Below are 25,813 nucleotides of genomic sequence, written 5' to 3'. Positions count from 1 at the left end.
CATCACCATTCCACCCTTAGGAACCACCAGAGTCTGCCTAGGCCTCCGTGTCCAGCTGCCAGCCGCGACAGAACTGATCCTGCAGACGAGGCAAAATTTCCAGCGGCGAGGCTTGGCCGTCGCCAACCCACGCCTAGAAGCCAACCAGGAGCTGACAATGCTGATCACCAACCACAGTCAGACCGAGCAACGAGTGTCCCAGGGAGCCTGTGTAGCCCGAGCTGTCCTCCATCGAGCTGTGCCCCAAGAACTGCCTGTCCGGCGCAGGCATAGGCTGTCGTATCCCCAGGTTCAAGGCCTGGTGGCTCAGGAGCCACGCAACCCTTGAAGGGGAGGTTGTGGTAATACGACACCCAGACGGACAGGCCGTTTACAGAGTTGCTTCGCTGTGACTTATGATAACAAACCCCCCGCACTAATCCTATTATATCACCATCCATCTCATGACCGCTGTTGACACCGCACCCAGCGGTCAAACTAGCCTGCCTAAATGTGGGGAGGGGACTCAAACATGCAACTATCACGAGTCCCTCACGCGCTTATATAATCGGGAGGCGTTGCCTCCCCTTTTACCACCGCTGCCCCCACAGCCTGTCTGCCGTCGGGCGCTAAGCCCTAGCGCCCCACACCCCCTTCAAACCTAACCATTGTCATATTTTGTTGTATATATATAGTAAACATAACTTGTAAATATTATTCAGTTTAAATATATAATTTCTGTATGATTGAATCCTGCTTGTTTGTTTGGTAGAATACTTAAAGGCTAGGGCTCGTTGAATCCGAACTCGTTACCCCGTGGGCCGAGAACGCTCGGCTTACCAGATATACATCCCCTTCTGCACGCTTATGATCCAAAATATTGCAGACTATATTGTAAAATACCCTTTTTCCAAAATGATCATGTTTATTGGTTGCACTTGTTTTTGAGAGAAGGCATTTCCCCTACTTTTACTATAGATACCGCTCATCTGACATAGCAGCAGTAGGTCTTTATTTTGTCTTTAGTTATGAAATTTGTTTAGGCCAAGATTCGTACCTTTCTCTACCATGTGCAGATTTGCTGAATGCTATATAAATATTACTATTACTTGGATGTTGCACCAGATTTTCGTGTACTCTAATAAAGTAATTCTCACAGTCAGCTAAAGTTATAATACCCCAATCCACCCCCTGGATGAACAAACTATAATAAACGAGGTACATATTAGCTAGCTAAATTGGCGACAAATTTTCCCTTGTTAATATATACATGTATTCTATATACATTGCTAACGTAAACCAGTTTTAAAAAATATAAAAAAGATAAACGGACATTGGAATTATAGAGTAGCTTCACTACTAATAATGGATATATTATTATTTGGATTTTCATGTTCTCTAATAAGGCTAAATTAACATTTCCCCCTCTACCACATTTATATCCCCCCCTCTTTCTGGATGAACAAACTGACCAATACATGGGTTTCATGTTAGCAAGCTTAATTGACGACAATTTCCCCCTGTCATAATATCCATGTATATTCTACATCCATTATTAAAATTGTGACTTTTTCTAAATTATGTTTATTTGGGATTAAGTCAGACAGAAAAACATTGTTTTTAATCATATTATGTAAAAATAGGGGATGCGCCACTAGCATCTAGAAGCTTTTAATGCTTTTAATTCAAAGGGATGGGGAAATTCCTAAAATCATTCCGGGACCAGGTAAAAGCAGTTAGTGAAAGGTTAGTAGAATAAAACCTTCCATCACATTTTCTACCGAATCCAACTTTTGAATAACATAGTTTAAATTAAGCGACACTTTTCAAGTATAAACAAGAATTATTTATAAAACAATCTACATTTCTAATTATATACTGCCATGCTAGTCATATGTATGTCAAGATAAAATTCAAAAACTTTTTTATTCTTTATTTTAATTCTTTAAAGATTAAATAGATTGTACTTTTTAAAAGCTACTCTTTAATTTGAAATGTCCATTTGAAAACATGATTTTCTTATAGAATACAGAATACATAGAATCTTTTTACAAAGGAGCATTTAGTATGTTATCTAATAAGTCCTTGGTTTATCAGTAATGCTTTGGTGAAAATTTTGTAAACAAATTATTATAATTGTCTGCTATAATAAATTGACTTTTTTACATCTATTTCAATGTCAGAGGTAAAGACTGAATAGTCTGTATTACTTTTTAGCACTTACAAAAAATATTATTATTTATGGTTTTTTATCAAATGCTTTTTTTATGTCAACACTGAAAAAATAGATTCTATTTTTGGTTTTTTTCCCTGTTAAATGAGAAGATGGATGCAAAAAGTCCTTATAAACTGCTATTTATTTTCGATGAACAACATTCTAGAGCTTTGAAATTTTGATTTTAACCCTTTGGAGATGGTAATATTTTTATTTTACCCATATTGAACAAAATGAAAAATCGGCTATTATGGGTTAGTTTTTAAATTTTTTTTTGGATAAGATTAAGTAACAACAATGATTCTGTATATACACAAAAGGATTTTTTCTTCAGTTGAAAATCGAAGTAGAAATTAACTAAAAACTGTTTAATTTTCCTCTAAAATTTTCACAGAAAATGGTACCTCCTGCAAAAACGGCTGCATTTTAGATTTTATTGAAAAGTGAAATGAAGTTACCTAACCTAGGGTAATGAAATGCACTATGTCCCAATTCAGGTTCTGACACAAAAGTCTAATCACCTTCGATGGCATTGTGAGAAAATGGCCAGTAAGAACAAAAATAGTAAGATCTTTAATTTGACACCTTACTTTTAAAATTCTGTTGAGTAATTATTGAAAAAATCTTTTTTTTTAACCTCGGTTTAATAAAAACTTTAGACCTAAATATTTTCTCAAACAGACATAAAAAACATATATTCCCAAACCAGGACTAGATCCATCAATACCTGGAAACCGCAGCCCTATTGCAACATGGAAAATGTTTTGAAAATTCTTGATAAAGCAATCAATAAAAAAGTTACTCCTTTGCTTTCTAAAATTTGTCATTCTGACCAATATGGCTTTATACCTAAACGTATGCCAGTTTATCTATAGTAAGCATAATAATAAATCATATCAAAACACACAACTTTAATAGCCAACTAATTTTTTTTGATTTACAATGTGCATATGACAAAGCATTACAATGTGTGTCTAATATTATTATTAAACATATTTTTCCAGAGGGTAATTTTGCGAAATCTTGGATTTCTCTTACAAATGGCGGAAGTTTCAAAGTTGTTGTTAAAGGGAATTCATCTAGAAAATATAAAAATAAAATTGGTTTCTCTCAAGGGGCACCTTCAAGTGGAAGTTTATTTGATATTAACAACCACATATTTTATTGTTGTTTAACTAGTCCTAAAATTAAGAACCTAACTTTGAAGTTGGATGGAAAACCATTTGATCCAATATTTTTTGCTGACGATGGCTTTAGTGCCTTCCAATTAAAAACGAATCAAGATATACAATGGATTTCCAACTCACTTCAAAAGTTAGAATCAACAGTAAATATCAAAATAAACTTTAAAAAACTAAAATTTTTACGCATGGGGAGTGTCCGCTTAACATTTCACTACTAGGGAATAAATGTGATATAGTAAAGCATCTAGGCATTTATATATCTTTTAATTTAACCCAAGCAGCACATGTTACATACGAACAATCGTTTGAATAACTTGATATAAAGTCTAAAAAATTTGCATTTTTTTGCAGTGATAATGTTTTTTAACGTAGAAATATAACTTTCTCCTTAATGAACACCATGGCTTTTCATAAATTTAGAATTTATGCTCCTAATCAAAAGCAAATTAAAAAACTTTGGAAAGTAACAGCAAAATTTCTTTGGTCCTCTAAAAGCATAGAATGAAAAAATTCTTATAGATACAAGGTTGCAAAAAATAGAATAGAGATGGATTTTTCTCATGGTGGGCTAAATATGTTGTTACCATCTCAACAATCATTTATTATTTGGTTTAATGATTTCTTAAATTTATTAAAGCACGCCCATCTTTTCCCAAACTCAAATATTGCAAGACTTTTGTCTCACAAACATGTACCAATAAGTAGTATTTTGATAACCTTGGATCTAAAATCTTTCATAAATATATAAAAAGTTTTAGAACCTTTTATCCATTAGAAAGTGGACTAATGTTTAGAAAAGCAAAAGGATTTTTAGTACTTCTAGAAAAGCATAGAGAAACCTTTCTTCATTCAAATTGTCTTAACCTCTTTTCGAGGAAGCTTTGTGTTTATCAAGATCGAAATTAATTTCCTTATTCCAAATTCCAGTCCAGAAAAAATGTCGTCTTTGTTTAACTTTCCTAAAGAGTCGCGGCATTTGAATATTGTTTATGTTTGGTGTCTCCACGTTACTTCTGATTTATACAGTGTGTTTTTTTTATGAGCACTTTTTTGAAAGCAATTTTACCCCACTTATAGTTATCAGAATTTAATGATTAATGGCTTATTTTCTTCGTTTTTTAAGGGAAATTATGAAACAACAAAAAAAATTACAGTTTTTGTTGAAAAAGTACAGTAAAGTTAAAAATTAAAAACTTAGGTGTCAACATATAAAAATGGTTTTAGCGCATTTTTCTTTAAAAAATGGATTTTCTGTAGTCGACTTTGGGGGGCCAGTACTCCCTCCCTGGTTGAGATATGACCTTCAAACTTTGATATGTTCTAGTACATGTCCCTAATAGTATCTGTATACATTTTTAGCTCTATATCTCAACTTTGAAGTGTTTAGCAGCCATTCTTGCAAAAGGTTGATTATTTGAGCATAAGAAAACCATTTTTAGATGTTGACACCTAAGTTTTTAATTTTCAACTTTACTGTACTTTTTCAACAAAAACTGTAATTTTTTTGTTGTTTCATAATTTCCCTTAAAAAACGAAGAAAATAAGCCATTAATCATTAAATTCTGATAACTATAAGTGGGGTAAAATTGCTTTCTAAAAAGTGCTCATAAAAAAAAAACACACTGTATGTGTGTGGATAAAGACATTCGGAGAATTGAGTCGGGCCTAACATTGGTCTCAGAGTGCGTGAATAACCCTAGTATGCCAGGTGCTTAAACCATAAGAACTTCAGGTAGTTTTTTCTTCATTTTATAAATAATTGTATGGCATATAGGACGGATTTATTAAGTTTAAAGGCTTTAGCCAGCTACACGTGAAACTTTATTATGATTCAAATATTATGTTTTAGTAATTTTTATGTGCTTATATTTATGCATTTAACAATGATCTATTAAACCAAATAATTTTCCTTTAAAGCCAAAGTACCCAAAGATTCTTTAACCATAGAAAAAAAGATTTTTAAAAAGCAAATAATATTGTGTGGATATATAAACTGGAATTTTGTATTAATTGATTTTGTAATTTCAGGACTTTGAAATAGTTTGTGTCAATAAATCTATACTCAAACCTGCTGTTGAACTTGATGGTTCCTGGTGTTGGGGGTTTTGCCTTGTAAGACTAAGATCTCTAGAACTTCCCGCAAATTCGGAAGTCACACTTAACCAAAGTGTTATGGTTAAGACACAAATATTACTTCATCTGTTTGGGCAAAAAATGTCAAATTTAACAGTGTTGATATAATGGAACTAAAAGAGCATGGACCAAACACCATTCTTAATTTCGTCAAAATACAGCACAAAGTTCTATATCGGCCATTGTTAAATTCTGCCATTAAAGAAAATCTTACTGAGTAACCAGTTTTATTAAAACTACAAAAAGTGGTAGAAAACATGTATAGTGGTTTTGAATTTAATAACTTAATTTGTTTAACTGAATCAAAACAAAAGTTTGTTTTGAAGCCCATCATAAAGCTTTTTGAAAATTCTCCTAGCATATATACCTTTCATTTTAAAAAAACAAACAAAGAATTATTGCAAGATCAATTTATTCCCCCCTTCATTTAAAAGTAATAAAATGGATAAAAAATACAATCCTGAATTTGAGGTTTTCAAAAACAGCTTTAATAAAATTCTGTCGCTACCTATTGTATTGTATTATAAAAGTTTCCTGTTTGAGCAATTTAATCGTACTCTTATAAGTAGAAATAAACTGTATGAAATGAATCTATTGGATAATAATCTTTGTTTAAAATGTAATAAAAAAGCAGATACTGATCACTCAATTATGGAATGCTACTTCCCTAGATATTTTATGCATTGTCTTGCTCTATTTCTAGACCCTTATTACAATGATGGCAAGCCAGATTTCATTTTTTTTGAAAGAAAACTTCTATCTGTTTAATATACATTTTCCTGTATACCAAAATAATGAGTATATTCAAATTAGCATGTTAACACTTGTAGCCAAAGATAGGGCATTAAAAATAAGCAAGGATGAACATTTATTGAAATATGATGATTTTAATTGTTTTGCTCAAACACTATTTATTGCACAATTTGCGTCAAAAATGCTTACTAACACAGGAATTGATTGTAACTTCATTGATAAATTTGTTGAATTTATATTGCTTAGTAAAAATAATGTACAAATTTTTTGTATTAATTAGATATTATATTGCTATTGTATTATCATATTAAGATAATTATACCAAATATTAATCATGTTTAATTTGTTTCTTGGAAATAAATTATTAAAAACAATTATATTACTGTGATTTTTAGTAGCGAAGCTACTCTATAATTCACTTTGTCTGTCCGTCCGTCCGTAACGCTATGGGGGAAATGGGATTTACTCAGCTCCTATAAAAGATAGAATGCTGAAATTTTTTGACAAAATTCCCATTATTAAGGAGCATAATTGACTATTAAATATCATTGGCAGTCGGACCGATTTTTAGCAGGTTTTAGGCTATTTCTATATATTTCACATTTTTCTCCATATCTCCAGTGTTTATGGTCCGATTTTCAATTTTTTTTCAGTTACAGATATCAAAATTAAATTTCCCGTTGTTTAAAGAAACAACCATGAAGGCCAGACTGCCTTTATAGCAGATTTTAGGCTATTTTTATATTTTTTTACATTTTTCTCCATATCTTCAGTGTTTATGGTCCGATTTTCAAAATTTTTTCAGTTATAGATATCAAAATTAAATTTCTCGTCTTTTAAAGAAAACTACCATGACGGCCAGACTGCCTTTTTAGGAGGTTTTAGGCTGTTTTTTTTATATTTTTAACATTTTTCTCCATATCTTCAGTTTTTATAGTCCGATTTTCAAAATTTTTTCTGTTATAGATATCAAAATTAAATTTCCCGTCTTTAAAAGAAAATAACTATGATGGCCAGATTGCCTTTTTGGCAGGTTTTAGGCTATTTTTAAATATTTAACACTTTTTTCCCATATCTTCAGTGTATATGGTCCGATTTTCTAAATTTTTTAAGTTAAGGATTTAAAAAATAAATTTTTTGTCGTTTTAAGAAAACAACCATGCGGCCAGACTGCCTTTTATCAGGTTTTTGGCTATTTTTATATGTTTTACATCTTTCCCCATATATTTGTTTATTTTGATCCAATTTTCAAACTTTTATGGGATATCAGTATCAAAATAATTTTTCCCATTGTTATGAGCATCTTTAATATAATTTACTTTGACCATCGCCATCATACAAAATAAAACAAGGTATTATGTTTATTTTATCTAATAAATCTATTCTTGATTTTAGTAAAAACCTTTTAAATCTACCTGTACGTATTCCCATCTAAGGTTTTTTGTGCTTCGCTACTTATGGTTGTTGTCATTGTTGTTTTTTTTTTTTTTTTTTTTTTTTTTTTTTTGTAAGAAATATCCTTGGTCCTTTGTAGAAGATTTCCTTTGTGGTATATTTCCTTTGTAGAAGATTTCCTTTGTGGAATATTTCCTTTGTAGAAGATTTCCTTGGTCCTTATTATTTTTTTTTACAAATTTCACCTTACACTTTTTTTACCATCTCTTGGGGCAAAGCCCCTAGAGGCTAGGGGCGAAGCCGCTAGTCTAAAATACAAAGTAGCTTGATGTCTGTCTGAAGCTTTAGATCTCGGTAAACACTTAACCGATCGGATTCTACTCTTCAGGGAATATACCTACTGGTCCTGTGGTGGGTTTAGGCTATTTTCTTGGGGGGTGGGACACCCCCAACCCCCCAAAAAACAAAAAAAAATCCCCCCCCTTTTTTTTTTGCAGAACATTTCCTTGGTCCTTTTTATTTGCAGAACATTTCCTTGGTTCTTTTTTTTTTGCAGAATATTTCCTTGGTCCTTTTTTTTGCAGAACATTTCCTTGGTCCTTTTTTTTTGCTGAAAATTTCCCTGGTCCTTTTACGAATTTTGCCTTAATTTTTTTTATCACCTCTTTGGGCACAGCACCTAGAGGCTAGGGGCGAAGCCGCTAGTATACCATAAAGCAAAGCTACTCTAAAGATAACCAAGAAGTCAGTACGACACTTTTAATGCAGTTTTCAACACTTATTATTTCTTAGTTTTGTTAAGAGGTATTTTAAGTTAAAATATTTTAAGCAAATCAACTCTACAATTATATTATAATATATAATGCGTCTCTTGCTATAAAGCTAGCTAGCATGTTTTATTATTCGTAGACCAAATGATAAATCAGATCTTAACAGTCTTTTCTATAATTAGGGTCTGTCCGTTCGTAACGGTTAGCTCTTTTTGTGAATTTAGACATTTAAGAATTTGCCTATTAACTTCAATTAGTGCATGCGGATTTATAAAAAGTTCTATTGTATCTTAAACATATATGGCCAAAGTTACTTTAATTAAAGAATATCGGTGAAAGCCGCTTCTGCGTTTTTTGCCGTGGCCAAAATAAATCTTAAAAATAAAAACGGCAGGGTGACCGCAGTTTTCCGCCGCCGCCAAAAACCATTGAAGTGCACATCCTCCTTTTAAAACAATTGTGAAATACAGTTTTTATGTTTAACTTAGGAAAAAGGTAATTCCCCTATCAACCAATACATAAAACTGGAATTACCACTAAGCCAATAAGCAAGAAGAAGGATAAAAAAGAGAAGAGTTTGTGTGTGAAGAGAGATGGGGGGGGGGGGGGAGGTGTTCTACATAACAACAAAAAAAGCAAGCAACTTTATTTTAATTCTGTTAGTTTATTAAATTAATGACTCCCCATAAATCACATTTATGAAACAATATAATGTGCTTATAATTTATTTAGAAATATACTTAAATTAAAGGTTAGTTGTTTGGACAGAGGGGGGGGGGGGAGAACTTTTAGAGATATTATATCGGTAAAATATTGGCTAGTTTGTTTAAATTTTATTGATTGATTGGTTCAAACTAAGAATAAAATACAATTTTAATCAATATTCTATTTCATTGTTTGTAAACACTAGCAGACAAAAACAGTAATGTTTTCCTATTTAAGTTGTATGAGGCTTTCTTATTTGGGGAAGAAAAGATGAAAGAAAAGTTTTATTTAATATCAATTTCATATAATAAAATATTTTTTAAAATTATGAATTATTATTTAACTATCTTTAATAAAGCTACTCCAATATAATTCCAAGAAAAAAAATATTGACTGCACCTAAATTGTGGAGAGTCAGATGCTGTGGCTAAAGACCGTCCCTCCTGGAGGATTACAGCAGCCGAATTTCCTGAAGCAGCAAGACGTGGATAAAAGTTAGTAAGTATTGTCTGTTTATGGAACCTTGCCACTAATTTCATAACAGTTGCTGAGTCATGTTAGTTTTTGACGAGGGGCTTCGTGTATTTTTTTATACTATGTCTGTATCAAGAATATAGGTATCCTATTATATAAATTACTAAGCTTTGTTTGTAGTGAAGGATCTTGCTAAACCGACCTGGTTCTCCTTTGCAATGAATCTTCTTATAACTCCTGAGATGGTTTTAGGCTATTTTTTTATATATAATTCTTGGTATGGTTTTAGGCCCTTTTAAACCCTTCAATATACCTTCAAATATGAAATCCTAAATGATAGGGGCGCAGACTTTAGTCTTTATAATAAAGTAACAGAATGTCTATGTGTGGTTGTTTTACCGAAGGATCTCGCTAACCGCTGAGCTGATATGTTTACCCGTTACAGGGTAGCTTTTCATAGGTCTTGGGAAGGTTAATAACTATTTTAGTGATTCGTAGCCGCTAGAAGGATAATAAAATAATAACGAGTAAGGAGACAAATTTTTTCTAGGGGTGATTTCTTTTGGGAAGGTGGTGGTATCCTCCCCAGAAAGATTCAAACAGAAGACATCCTGGTACTTTTAAAAAGAACATGAATGAAAAAGAGCAAAATTAGTAGAGTAGAATAAAAAGATCTAAAATTTAAAACAAAAAAACAAGGATGACTACATCCATAAAAACGAAGCTCTGAAACGGTAGGACAAACAAACATTTTCTCTTGTAGAGAACTAAATAAGCAGAATATAAATGTATAACAAAGTATGTAAAGTGTTAACAAAATTGTAATTAAATTTCTTGCAAAACTAAGCTGGATCTTTAATGGATGTGTAGCTGTTGCCGCTGCCAGAGGTACTGCCACTAACCTAATAGTGATCTTTAAATCAAATTGGCTACGCGTGGTCGTGACTTTAAATCTTTAGATCACAACCCCTTTTTGAATTTTCAGTAAAAATATGAAGAAGAAAAAATAATAATAATAATACGTAAAAACTTCAAACATTTAAAAATCCATTTTTTATTGGCAGCACTGGCAGTGGTGACGGCTATGACAACAGATACGGCTACACATTTAAAGATCCAGCTCTGTTAAAAACAGGTTATTGTTTAAAGGACATACTTACATTCTTAGAAATTGATTATAGAAATGCTTCACTTGTAATATTGTACTTAGTATTACAAAAGTTGGCTCAATATAACTATATCGCTATTGGCTAGTTTTCTATAAGTACATTTTATCTATTTCTCAATAAATCTATTTTCCTCCCCCGCAATTACTATCTAAAAGAAAGAAGTAAATATTTATTAATTTAAATGATTTTAAAAAGATTTTTTCAATTATATTTTTTTTCAAATTACCATCACCAAAGGGTTAATATGATTAAAATTTTAGTTTTAATATTTTAACACAAAGGAAGTGTCGCCACAATCGAATTCTTTTAAAATACAGTTTTCTTATATTTACTCTATTATGAACAAATATTTTTTATTTATGAAATAAGTATTAAATACTTCAATGTAATTCAAATATCTACATGAAGTGAAAATCTTAATTCATTCTATAAACAAATAGAATAAAGGTCCTATCGCTTTGGTCAATGAGATTTTAATGAGGATTATTGGAGCACTATGAGTTTTAAATACTTTACCATTGGAAGACTTGAGCTCATTTATAGACGTTTATTTCCTTTATAGATCTGTCATGGATCTTGATGCAATAAAGCAGGCCGTTTTGAAAATGTTAAAAATTGGAAGATTTCATTAAATAAAAGTAATCGCAAATATACTTAGTAAATAATAATATCAAATTAAAAATCAGCATGTTCCAAGTGGACTTTTTGGTAACGATTATAGAGTTGCTACGCTTTCTAAATTGTACCTATCAGATCAAAGGAATCAGCATGTAAAGTTTGAAATCTATAGTACAATTTTAACATGCCTTAATTAACAAAAAGACCTAACCGTTACTGACGGACGGACGGACCGACCCTAATAGTAGAAAAGCTACGCTTTTAAAAATTTCTAACAACTATATTAAGATATTTTTTTTATTTAAGACATTTGTTTTTTTAATCCAAATGCAATTTGCGGACAACCGCCTTAAAATTTGATTTTATAATCCAAAGTTAAAATGATTCCTATATTCCTGAATTTGGTGCCTCCTTGCGCGCACTAGCATGGTATGTGCACAGAGAACTGCGCAGTTTATTCATAACTAGTAAATTAGTATCTATTTGGCAAATAGCTTTGTAATCACCTTTTTAACAATCTGCATTGTCTGTCTACATATTAATATTTATTAGGAAATTTGTTTCGTTACTATATAGTTTTAAAAATGTTATTTTTATTTTAATATTCGTGAAAAATTGTCTGTAATACGATGCTGTACATGACTTTTCAGACTGGCTGAGAACCGGTTCTAATTCAGTGGTTTTTAAAGCCATATTGGAAAAAAATTACAAGAGAAAATCTTAACCATAAAATAATTGCGCCGCGGCCAGAGATAAAGTTTTTTTTTAAATCCTAAGAGGATGATTCCCAAATAAATTTTAGATCCAAAATGGAGAAAGAAAAGACAACTTGGTGCTATGGATGTACATTCGAGATTGGCAGTCTTATCATTGGCTCTTTGGAAATGGTATATTCATTTTTATGCATTTTAAATTTATGCATGGCAGTTTCTATAATGGGGTAAAACTAGCGGTTACACCCCTAGAGGCCTCTAGTGGCACTTTAGATGTTTGTTTTTTATTTCAAATATCTAATTTGTAAATAATTTGTCTAAGTTGCGTTCAAGTTTTATGTAAAAGCTAGAATATTTTTTTAAATTCGATTTTTTTGTGGTCTTTCTTGGGAGGGTGGTGGTACCCTTCCACAAAATAGTTATAAACCTTCCCGGGATGTATTAGAAGCTATCCTGTTTAGGAGAACCCGATCGGTTCAGCGGTTAGTGTGATCCTTCGGTACAAACAGAAATCCTGTAACTTTATTATAAGGACTAGCGGCTACGCCCCTAGAGACCTCTAGAGGACCACTCAACTTTAATATTTTTGGGGGGGTTCTTTGGAATATTTCTTATGAAAGGGTGGTGGTACGCTCTCTCAAAATAGCGTTAAATCTACCCAGGACCTATGAAAAGCTACGCTGTAAAGGAGAACCATATCGGTTCAGCAGTTAGCAATATCCTTTGGTACAAACAGACATACTTTTACTTTATGATAAGGATATCAAACTGTGAAGGTACATTGGTGAAACCGCCGCTGCTACTACACTTACGATTTTAGAAGCGAAGCTACTTTAGATTTATAATATCATTGTCCGCTGGTCTGTCTGTAAGAAACGAAATGTTTTTTTTTGTCATCTTATAATATTAATGTGCTTCGCTAATTAAGGATATGTTACTTCCATTGGTGTTCTTAGTATTTCAAACATGTTACAACAACTACACTTAGTGTCAAGGGAAATGTAAGGGGGGAAAATTTGTCTCGAATGATCTAAAATTCTCTAACTTGGTGAGAAACCAAGCAAAATATATTTCAGCGGTTTTCAGTGAAAGCTACTGTCGATTTCCACTTCCACATTATACTTGTAAGCAGTAGGGCGGGTTCATATCGGAATTAGACAAAGAGGGGATGTGCAACAGATAAAACTAACTTAAATGAAAAGAATTTTAAAAAATTGAGATTTAGAATGCGACCACTTAAAAATGTATTTTATTAATAAAAATATGCAAAGACGACATTCAAGTCCTTTCCACTTATTATCTCGGTTTCTATTAGTGCTAGAGGGCTAAATATTTTTGTGCATTTTCCCACTTTAATAATGAATTTCTGACTATAAGTCAGTCAAAGTCATATTTCGCTTCCTTACCCTTTTTATCAACCTTTTACCAACGACCAGAAATACAATTGTAGAGCTATTTGTAAATAAGAGTAAATAAATTATTAAATCAGAACTATAGTTTCATGGTGCTCCCAGGAAAGGCCTTGAGTAGTAGAATCAGGAACTTTTGTCCGTTTCAAAATATCTCGTTCCTAACCTTAGAAATTACTAAAAAACACCATTTTTAAGGTTTATTGAGAATTTTCCAATTTGTAGAGGTTTTCTCAGGCTAGGAACGAGATTTTTTAAAACGGTCAAAAGTTCCTGATTCTACTCCTCAATGCCTTTCCTGGGAGCACCATGAAGCCACAGTTCTGATTCAATAAATATTTGACACCCATTTACAAATAGCTATACAATTGAATGCCTGGTCGTCAGCGGTTTTAAGACTTAGGATAAATTTTTAATCATCCAGAGGTGTACTATACTCATAAAAATTATTTGCAGATCCCCGTTTTGGTCTCAGAAAAAAAATGTCCAAAATCGACCCACCCTAGTAAGCAGGGTTGGCAGGAAAAGTCCAGGGCAGATTAAACCACATTGTTTTTTTTTACGGATTTAACCACCAACAAAATTCCATAGCAAAAGTCCACCTTGAAAAAAAGCTGTTTTTACCTCCAAAAAGGTCCTAAATTACTACTTTCTCTTTAAAAACTTCTTATCTTTTTAAAACGCCTGTACACACTGTATAAAAACATTAGAATTTAAAACAACAATAAAGACTTCTTCCTATTTTTTTTCAAATAGAAATATTGCTTTCTAAAAATAAGTTGTAAATTCTAATGTTTTAATATTGTGTGATTTTTTCCCAATATCTATCCGGACAGTGGCGTGCGAAGCACTTCGTCTAGGGGGGGAGGGGCATTTTGAAGATTTTAGAAAATTTTGACCCCTCCCCCTAAAACAAAGTGCCTGATTATATATACTAATTTTAAATAAGGGCGTTTTAAGGGGTGGGATTATTTGATTATGGGCCTTCTAGTCCTTATCCCTTCTTCCCCATCCCTTCCCCTTATCCCTATTTCCAATTTCTGTCCCCCATCTCTTCCCCCTAAATCCTCCCCCCCCCCATCTCTTCTCCCCCATCCCTTCTCCCCACCCTGCAATGACTGAAGGGATAGGAGCCAGAAAGCATCTTCGAAAAAAAAAGTACAGGAGATAATTTAACCTCCAACCCCCCCCCCCCCCCAACCACAAAACATTTTTAATAGGTTATTATAGGTTTAGTTAGGTTAGGTGATTTCCCTGCGGGGTTAGGCAACTGGCCCCGCAGGATCTATAAATAGGGGAAAAGCTACTGTGAAAATATGACAAAATGCTTTTTAAGAGGCAATGTCACGAAAAGGACTATACCCGAAATTTGATTTTGATACCCTTACCTACAAAATTTTGTAAATTGTACCAAACAATTGGGGAATTGTGAAAGATACAAAAATAGCCAAAAACGTCCTGAAAAGCAGTCCGACCTCCATGAATTTTTAATAGTTAATTATTTACTAAGTATATTTGCGATTACTTTTATTTAATGAAATCTTCCAATTTTTAACATGTACAAAACGGCCTGCTTAATTGCTTCAAGATCCATGTCAGATCTATATAGGAAATAAATGTCTATAAACGAGCTCAAGTTTTCCAAGGAATATATGATTAAAACTCATAGTGCTCCAATAATCCATAATAAACTCTCATTGCCCAGAACGATAAGACCCATTATTTTACTTTATTAAAAATAAATTCATTTTTTTCATTTCATGTTGCTATTTACCTTATATTGATGTATTTAATTTCTAATCATAAAAAAGAAAATTTAAATTTATAATATGATAAATTTAAGAAAACTATGTTTTAAAATAATTCGATTGTGGCGACATTTTGTGTGTTCAAATATCAAACTAAAATTGTAATCATCATCATTAACCCTTTGGTGATGGTAATGTAAAGAAAAAAATATAATTAAAAAAAAATCTTTTAAAAATCATTTAAATTATTAAATATTTACTTTCTTTTAGATAGTAATGCCGGGTGAGGAAAATAGATTTATTGAGAAATAGATATGCATATAGAAAACTAGCCAATAGGGAGATAATTATATCGAGCCAACTCTAGTACTCCATAATGAAGGGAATGTTAACATTAAGTTTTAGCCTTCTATCTCTAATTGCAGTTGAGAAAATCACATTTCCCCTTTAGCATTACAAACTGACAGCCATAGTGTATTATAGAAAAGCTAAAAAGTTATATCAACATATCCTACCCTCTTTAAAAATCTGTCAACTTTTCATAAAGTGGTGTATCCAAGGATTTATTAGGGCAGTGCGCGAAGCACACCTAAAAATATTTACTCCTTCTTTGAACTAAAATCAATCAAACACAACAAGAGTGGCGTATTTTATCAAGTTAGGAATATAGAGTGTAGTTAGGTTTAAGGGTTTTAATGAAAATTGCCATAAAAAAAACATATCTTTTTGTAAGGGTATGTACACAAAAAAATGATAAACTTATCCTGAACAATAACATCATATGACATCATACATAGTTATTCATTTAGACAGTGTTGAGAAAAAGGCTTAGATAAAAATCAATGCTGTTTCTTTTTTATATAAAAAACTTCTTGATTTAATATTTGATGTTTACAAATGTTAAAAGCGAAGCTTTTCTATAATTAGGGTCGGTCCGTCCGTCCGTCCGTCCGTCCGTCCGTCCGTAACGGATAGCTTTTTTCGTTAATTTAGACATGTTAGAATTGTCCTATCGATTTCAAATTTTGCCTGGTGATTCCTTTAGTAGTTAGGTACGATTTAGAAAGCGTAGCAACTCTATAATCATTACCAAAATGTCCGTACGTCCATTTTAAACATGTTGATTTTTTTACTTTTTTAAATTGCTTTTTTCGTTAATTTAGGCATGTTAGAATTGTCCTATCGATTTCAAATTTTGCATGGTGATTCCTATAATAGTTAGGTACGAGTTAAAAAGCGTAGCAACTCTATAATCATTACCAGAATGTCCGTACGTCCATTTTAAACATGTTGATTTTTTTTACATTTTTAACAACAAATTTATATGTAACCTAATTATCCGATTTGTCTGATTTTTGGTATACTGATTCCTGGGACAACAAAGTACAATATTATAAGCGAAGCAACTCTATAATCAAGTCCTAAAAATGTAAGTATGTCCATAAACATTATCCTGTATCAAGCAGTTTTTCAACAAATTTACTTACAATTTTGCTTTGACTCTTATACATTCGCATTCTAATTATTCAGTTCTGACATTATACAAGTGTTAATGTCCGTTTGTCCTACCGTTTCAGAGCTTCGCTTTTATGGATGTTGTCATCCTTGTTTTTATAGAAATAACAACAAAATATACAAGGTGATAAAAAGCAGAAACCATTTGGAAGGGCGTGAAGCGCAAATTTTTTTCTTCAAATATGCAGGGAGGGAGGGTTTTTTGGGCTATTCCCCAATATTTCATTTAAAATATTCTTGTTTGTTGGCTCAACAACTTTGGGGACTTTAATGGAATTTTGATTGGTTGGTTAATTAAGTTGAGTTAATCTATATAAGAAGTAATTTTGTGCATCATCATTGGGGATGTACAAAACCTGGTTTGTTATGTTCAGTGAAAAGAGATTATAACCTAATTTCTACACTAATTTAAAAATTTGGTAAGGTTGAATGAATAGTAACTGTCTGCTTGACAAGAAGCGCCAAAATTTTTTTTGAGTATTTCTTGATCTTTTTTTTTGGTAACTGGGATAGTTTTGCTTTTTGTAGGGTAGGGGGCAAAAAGGGGCATTTTTGATTACCAGGGGGGGTCTAAGTGGGGCATTTTTCAACATTAAGGGGGGCGGGGCGGTGGCTAGGGGGGGCGTTTTGGTCGCTAGGGGGGGTCGCGATTGCCCCATATGCCCCCTTCGGTTCGCACGCCACTGTCTGTGGACTTTTCTAGAAAAAGCCGGATTTTTGCCAACCCTGCTTTAAAGCCACTGCCATGCATTAAATGTTTTAAATTCTTTATGGCAAAATAGTGTTAATATCCTCCCCCCCCCCCCTCTGTTAGCAAATCAACTCCCCTCATGGGAGGGGGGAGCGGCTACTCAATACCAACTTATTGTACATGTCCCTGAGAGGAAGCAATACAAAGTGTCCAAAAAATTAGTCGTGTGACATCAATAGATTCATATTTTAAAGGGGTTTTCTTTACCACTTAACCTCTTATCCCTCATTTTTATGACGTCACATTGCTAATTTTTTCAAACACTTTTTTAAGCCTTCTCTTGAGAGGCATAGGCACAGTAATCTAGATATTAACAACAATTTTATTTCAGATTAGTGGACTTATATGCTTTGTAATTGGTCTTTTCTTCATTATATTGTATTTTATTAATGTTCATTCCAGGTATAAGCCTAAAGAATTTTACTAGGGTTTGGCCGGATATCCGGCTGATTTCTAATGTCTGATATCCAGTATCTGGCAAATTACTGGATATCCAGCCGATATCTAGAATTAGAAATCAGCCGGATATCCGGTGTTCAGATAGTTTCAATATCAAGTATCCGACTGGATATTTAAAATTGCCAGACTATACAGAAATTTATAAAACTGAGTTAGCCTAATATTTCATATGTTTTTTAAGCTCTTGCGAATTTCTGATCCTAATCAAATAAAGTTTGCCTTTGCCATGGTTATTGTGTGAGTGTCTTCAAAAAAGGGAAAAATTATGCGTGAAATTTTGGTGGGCAATTTTTGTCCAAATCCCTCGTCTGCTAGAGAGTGTCTCTGGCAGAAAGAAGATGGACTAAGCGCGGCATTCGGGACCATTCCAAGCGTGTCTTTCTTCTCTCAGCCTTAGTTATTAGAAACCTTAAAACTTTTTATTTTAGATATGACAGAAATGCCGACATGACACCTCACATCATTAGTGGAAGTCTCCTAGCTGGTGGTGCTGTCTCTATTGCACATGCTGCTATACTTATCCATGGTACAAGAAAGGTAATACACAAGCAAATAAATAATTTACTTTTAAAACAAAGACAGTTCTATCAAATGCAAGAAATACACCGCTCTAAAGGCTTCAAAGGGGTAGTTGCATGAAGTGCATTTAAACTTGAATTTGGTGAACTGCATATTTTTTTCTGTTCAATAGTTTAATCTACCTCTATAGGACAAATATTTGAAAGAATTCCAATTTTCTACCAGGTAGTTTTAAAAATATTAATACTTTAAAATCATATTTTTTTTATACGTATATGCAACTTATATGGCTGTCTTGTTTTTACAAATAACAGCCTTTAACTATTTTGGTGGTGCTTATTGTTTGCAATTTATTGTAATACAAAATTATATATTCTTGTAACTTATGCTATCAATCATGGAGAAAATAATTAAAGAGAGAAATCAAGGTATTTGGAGGACTAGAATAGGCAGTGGGCCTAGAGGCCAGTTTTGCGCTATTGCCACGCTGAATTTTATTATTATTCCGCCACATTAAAAAATAGGAGTATTTTAAAAATAGATGTAATTTCCAGATAACTGTATTGGATCACACTGCATTCGAAGGTGCTTTGACTTTAGTAGCAGAATCTAAATTGGGACATAGTGCGCATTTCATTACCCTAGGTTAGGTAACTTTATTTCACTTTTCAATAAAATCTAAAATGCAGCCTTTTTGAGAAAATTAGATGTGAAAATTTCAAGTTCAATTTTCACCCACTAGGAGTTAACGCATAACCATGACAAGAAAAGCAAAGATTATTTATTTAAAATTTTGAACAAGTTTGCTTTTATAAAGTTCTTCATAAAACCACTCCTGAAGTGAGTTGATTCATAGCCATTTTTATTAGTTGCTTTGCTAAGGTCACAGAAATTCAGCCTTAAATAAATCATATATAGAGAGTTTTTATGACAGACTTTATAAAAGCAAAGTTGTTCAAACTTTTAAATAAATAATCTTTGCTTTTCTTATCATGATTATGCGGTAACTCCTAGTGGATGAAAATGGAACTTGAAATTTTATAATCTAATTTTCTCAAAAATCACAAATCAGGATCACACATCAGGGACAAGGATGGTTCACTCCTTAAAACTGATGAGCGCCAAATCTATTGGAAATCAAAGAGGCCATTAAAAGTTTGAAAAATAACAAGGCCGCTGGACCTGATAACATCCCAGCTGAGGTCATAAAAGCAGACCTAGATACATCTGCTGAGGCATTCCTACCTTTGACCACTAAGATATGGAATGATGAGTTATGCCCAGAGGACAGGAATAATGGTCATATCTCAATACTGGCCAAAAAAGGAGACTTGACCCAATGTGGGAACTACAGAGGGATAATGCTTCTTTCAGTACCTGGCCATATCCTTAGTAAGATTCTTCTTAATAGAATAAAGAAGAAGGTTAATGAAAAGCTAAGGCCTAATCAGGCTGGATTTAGACCAAACTCCCAAGAACCAATAACTATTGGAGATCAAATTCTTGAAGATGTAAATTGCTTTGAGTATCTTGGAAGTAAAATTGATGAAGCTGGAGGCACTTTGACAGATGTTAAAGCTAGAATAAACAGATCTAGGACAGCCTTTGCCAGCTTGAACAAAATTTAGAACTCCAACAACATCTCCTTAAAGACCAAGTTAGGACTTTTCAAGTCAAATGTTCTCTCACAAGATCTTTTGGCCTAATAAGATCACAAATGCTGAGCTTTTAGAGCGCAGTGATATGTCAGACATCAAACTGACAATAAAACAGAGAAAATGGAGATGGTTGGAGCACACTCTAAGGAAAGGGCATGATGACTTAACTAATCAAGCCTTGACTTGGAACCCCTTCACGGGAAAGAGGAAACCAGGTAGACCAAAAACAACCTGGAGGAGGATATTCCAGGAGGAACTGAGGGTGAGAATTTATCATCTTTCAATGATGCCTCTACTGAGGCCCAATTCAAAGAAAAATGGAGAACCATTGTGCGTGGCCTACGCTCTGAAAAGAAGAGATAAATGGCGATGATGATGAATTTTCTCAAAAACGGCTGCATTTTAGATTTTATTGAAAAGTGAAATGAAGTTACCTAACCTAGGGTAATGAAATGCACTATGTCCCAATTTAGGTTCTGACACTAAAGTCAAAGCAGCTTCATACGCACTGTGGGATGTTTGAATCATACATCTGATTTTTAAAAGAAGACATAGAATTGTTTTGAATTATTATCAATTCTGGCAAAACATTGTGAAAGAATATAAAATTATCATTATGAATTTCTCAAGACTTTGCTACTGACTTTAATCATTACACACACAATCAGCTTTTAATATCTAAATTGCAGTATATTCAAACTTTTTTTCCTAATAAATTAATGTTATTACAAATTGATACCACCAATTGATTAAAAATCACAATTTTCAGCTTTTCAGTGCCATCTAGCTTTGGATATAGAACTAGAATATCATAGCTATCATCTATTTTTATTTTGTGTGTAATTTTCTTGTTTTTGATTTTTTGTCAATAAAGGGACCAACCCTGAGGGCTAAATAACATCACTATAAAATGTCAAAGTATTTTTAAACCCATACACATAATTAAAAAAAATATTGTTTAAATGAATGTTAGCTATGAAAAAACGTACATATCATTACAGTTTATGCACTAATTTAGATTATTTATTTTTGAAACATTTTAATATATTTTAAATATATCTTATAAGTTATTTTAGCCTTATTTTTCATGTATGTATTTGAGGTAGGACTACTAACGCCTCTAGTGAGCAAAGTGCTAAACTATGGATTTTTATTAATTAACATTTAAAAGTTTTATTATGTTAATTAAATATTACATTTAAGCTAATTTTAAAAAAATTAAATTTTTGATCATAAAAAGTTAATCCTCCCATTTTAATATACTTTTATGCCAAAACAAAACCGCACTTGGCTATTTGCTTTTTGAGAACAATTATTTATTATTTTCATCCACATTCTATTGAAATACAAAAAGCCACAGGCGGTTTGTCTGCAAAATTTGTATAAAGGGAGAGGTCATTTTCTAGTAAATCCCGTAAAGGTGTGTGTTATAAGGCCTAAAAATAGTAGTAGAACGATAAGGTGCTCTATATATTTGTATTTCCTATTGAATAGAACAATAGGGAAGAAATTTTTTTTTTTTTTTTGATAACCGTACCTGGAATATCTGAAATTTCTATCAAACGCTTTGTTTGGCTCAAACTGACACAAATAAAAAAAAATATAATTATAATAAATCAACCTGTAAAGAATGACTTCTTCCTTTGTTTAATGGTATAGATTGTTCTTAACCTTTACCTTGTACCTATAGAAAACATTATTATTATAATTATATTTTTTTTAAATTTTTGTCAGTTTGAGCCAAACAAAGCGTTTGATAGAAATTTCGTATTTTTTTTAGATAATCCAGGTACGGTTATCAAAAAAAAAAAAAAATTTCCCTATTGTTCTATTCAATAGGGAATACATATATCTAGAGCACCTTATCGTTCTACTACTATTTTTAGGCCTTATAACACACACCTTTACGGGATTTACTAGAAAATGACCTCTCCCTTTTTAAAGAATGGTGAGGTAGTATTTTACAAGGAAAGGGGGTGAGTATTATCCCTCTTATTCTTTTTCCTTATGCTATCAATCAAACTTGTTAAATGCACCTCATGCAGCTATCCCTTTGGAGTATTGGGGTTACTTTAAGGAGCTAAACAGATGAAAAATCAAAGTAATCTATAACAGGAAATAGACAAAATGATCTTTAGAAGGAATTTGAAATAGTTAAAACCCACCATGAATTAGAAGCCAAGTGAATATCAGTCCTAAAATATACAATATTCTTGGTTTATTCAACAGAGATAACCAAAGATACATATTGTCTAAACCAGCCAATAGGAGAATAGTGAATAGGGTGAGTTCTTATCAGAATTAGACAAAGAGGGGATGTGCATTGTGCAACAGATAAAACTAACTTAAAGAAAATTTCTGATCAAAAAAGAATTTTAAAAAATTGAGATTTAGAATGCGACCACTTATAAAAATGTAATTCATTAAGAAAAAAATATGCAAAGAAGTCCTTTCCACTTATTATCTCAGTTCCTATTAGTGCTAGAGGGCTTAATATTTTTGTGCATTTCCCCAGTTTAATAACGAATTTCCTACTATAATTTAGTCAAAGTCATATTTCGCTTCCTTGCCTTTCATTTATCAACCTTTTACCAACGACCAGACATACAAACAATTGTCTAGCTATTTGTAAATGAGAGTAAAAGATTTATTGAATCAGAACTATGGCTTCATGGTGCTCCAAGGAAAGACCTTGAGGAGTAGAATTAAAAACTTTTGTCTGTTTCAAAATATCTCGTTCTAGCCTTAGAAATAAGATTTTTTGAAACGGTCAAAAGTTCCTGATTCAACCTCTCAATGCCTTTCCTGGGAGTACCATGAAGCTATAGTTCTGAATCAATAAATTTTTGACACGCATTTACAAATAGCTATGCAATTGAATGTCTGGTCGTTAGCAGTTTTAAGACATAGGATAAATTCTAAATCATCCAGAGGTGTATTATACTCATAAAAATAATGTGCAGATCCCCGCTTTGGTCTCAGAAAAAAATGTCCAAAATCAACCCACCCTAATAGTGAAGGTACATTCCCGACCTGTCATTGGTTGAAACATTTTACGGATTTGAGTACATCAGGGCATAATTTTTTCATTTCATTTGCATTATGAGTCAGTTATAGATTGTCACAGTTCTAAAGATAAAGTTTTTTTATGGGAAAAAAAAATCGTGTAAAATAATTTGAAGCACATGACAAACCACATAATATCTAATAAGTTAGTTATGAGTTGTTAAATAGGATAAAGTTAGCTAAATTTGAATAAAAATGAGGTCAGATAGACTATCTATCTAGATATAATATGTCAATTGTTTAATCAGTCATTTATTTAAGGGAAGACAAGGATTTCTACAATGCTGGATTATCCTTCAAATCATTGGTTTGGTTTTAAGCACCATTGGTGTAATTGTTGCTGCAATTTTAAGGGTAATATAATTTTCATTCAAATTTAAGTTCTAAATATATGACTCGATGATAAATAAATACAAAACAAAGATGATAACATCCATAAAACAAAGCTCTTAAACAGAAAATTGGACAAACAATTGTTATATAGTAGAATATAAATTTTAGAGATACTTAGTTTTTCATGTTTTCCTTGTTGTCCTAAGAATCAACATTGCAAAAATCAAATGTATATAATTATATTATATAATAATTATCATCCTATGAAAAATTATTTTCTAAAACATTAAAAATCAATATAACTTTTCAAATTTACTTACAGACAATTCTGGTCACAATTATATATGCAGTTGTAAGGACATCCAAACTATAAATTAAATTAATCATAATTTTTTGTTAAAATTTTTTTAAAGAAGGTGTCCTAACTTTTGTAATTTAAAAAAAAAGGTAATCAGTGTTTTAGTAAGTAGATGTAAAATGATCCATAGAATTTAGATATGCAATCGTTTTTTGTATACCTCTTATTTTTGAAGTAATTTAAGTTTAAAAAAAAAAGTTTGTTGTAAGGTACTAAAACGCAACAAAAAAAGAAGAAAATTGCAATTATGAACAAAAATAGTAAGATCTTTAATTTGACACCTTACTTTTTGAATTCTGTTGAGTAATTATTGAAAAAATCTATTTTGTTAAACTCCCTTTAATCAAAACTTTGAACTTTGTTAGCTCATCACGAATGGGTAAAAAAGAAACTAAAGTTAGGACACGTTCTTTCTATTATTGCAATAATGATGTGATACTTGTATGCCTTAATCAATCCTTCCTATTATCATAAGCGCAGATACAATTTAAATTAATAAATTTTGACATCCATGATAGGTGGATTGAAAACTACCTGCGCTCTAATTGGTTGAATGATGTACAACACTTAAGCTTTTCCAATTAGAGCACAGATAGTTTTCAATCCACCAATCACAGATGTCAAAATTAATTAACTTAAATTGTATTTGCTCTTTTAGATAAAGAATTATACAAAAAACGAATTTTATAAAAAAAAATCAAATCTACCTCTAACATTAAAATTCTTTCCAAGTTATATATGTCTCAAGAATAATAAATCTAATCTAATCCAGCTTCAGAGTCAGTCATTAAGTGAAAAGGAACTCACAAAGATGGTATGCATAACTAATAATTAATGCTCTTTGTTAAGGGTTACCAAGCAATTTCAGGAGTTGTCTCTATTGCTTTGGGAATTTTCTTCGTGCTTGTTGTCAAGTCTCATAGGTAAATTTTACATTACACTGTTTTTAACCTATTTTTGAAAGGTATGTCAAAAATATACTCTGACACCTGAGCTGGATCTTTAAATCATTTTAAAAATGATTTAGATCTTAATCACTATTAAAATGATTTAAAGATCCAGCTCTGTAGAACCATACTGCAGAGCTAAAAATGAGAATAATAGCCCACATCGATTTTTATTAAAATTTTATAGTTTATTTTTTAATATAGATTAAGTAAATTTTGCTGAATATTTTTGAGTCTTTTTTGGGTAATAAGTGTTAACAATCTAAAACATTTTTAAGAAAACCATACATTTTCATCAAATCTTAATTTAGACAAGAGTTACTGGATTATAAGAATGATGAATCAAATGGAAAAGCTTTCAACGAGATGGGAAATATAAGTAATATGTACCCAACAGATATTAGTGACCAAAAAGTTTAAATAGCAGAACCGAAAAAAGTCACGTGTAAAATATAACACATATATAGATTTTTATCAAATTAACACAAAACATATCCATTTTAAATGGAGGGTATACAACCCTCCCAAGAGAAATTTACCTAGAGTCGACTTCCCCCCCTCATTCCTTCGCCAATTGCCTCTGGATAAAAATTTATATGAACTTTTTTTTATATTTTATTTGAAAATTGTTTTTTGACTAATCAAAGTATTTTAAGATTGTGATTCTATTGTTTGATTTTGTATCATATTTATAAACATTTTGGATAAATATATTTATTATTTCTTTATCTTTAACATCCATAAAAGCGAAGCTTATCAAATTAAATGGAGAAGGTAGAAAGAATTTTTACACCAACAAAGCATTAAAAATTGCTAAAATACTAAAACATCCTGTATTAGTACAAAAAAATGTCAAATTTATGTGTTTAGGCAAATTCCAGGTTCCAGGTATGATCCTGCATGTCCTGATCTTTCAGGTCTCATGCAAACTTTAAACGAGAG

The 25,813-nt window shown here is 31.9% G+C and overlaps 1 protein-coding gene across 1 annotated transcript; it reads left to right on the top strand.

Moving 5' to 3' along the window:
* The first annotated feature begins 12,142 nt into the window (after positions 1-12,142).
* LOC145303950 (uncharacterized) lies at positions 12,143-25,597 on the top strand. Its single transcript, XM_080145621.1, has 6 exons — positions 12,143-12,282; positions 17,863-17,933; positions 18,419-18,527; positions 23,495-23,587; positions 24,774-24,847; positions 25,183-25,597. The coding sequence occupies exons 1-6, from the start codon at positions 12,205-12,207 to the stop codon at positions 25,289-25,291; spliced, it is 534 nt and encodes a 177-aa protein (XP_080001747.1). The 5' UTR covers positions 12,143-12,204; the 3' UTR covers positions 25,292-25,597.
* The last annotated feature ends 216 nt before the right edge of the window (positions 25,598-25,813 follow it).

This window comes from Acartia tonsa, chromosome 13, assembly GCF_053477335.1.
Source record: "Acartia tonsa isolate MP-2025a chromosome 13, ASM5347733v1, whole genome shotgun sequence".
NCBI classification, from domain to species: domain Eukaryota; kingdom Metazoa; phylum Arthropoda; class Copepoda; order Calanoida; family Acartiidae; genus Acartia; species Acartia tonsa.
Note: the sequence above shows the minus strand (reverse complement) of the source record. Positions and strands in the feature narration are given on the sequence as shown.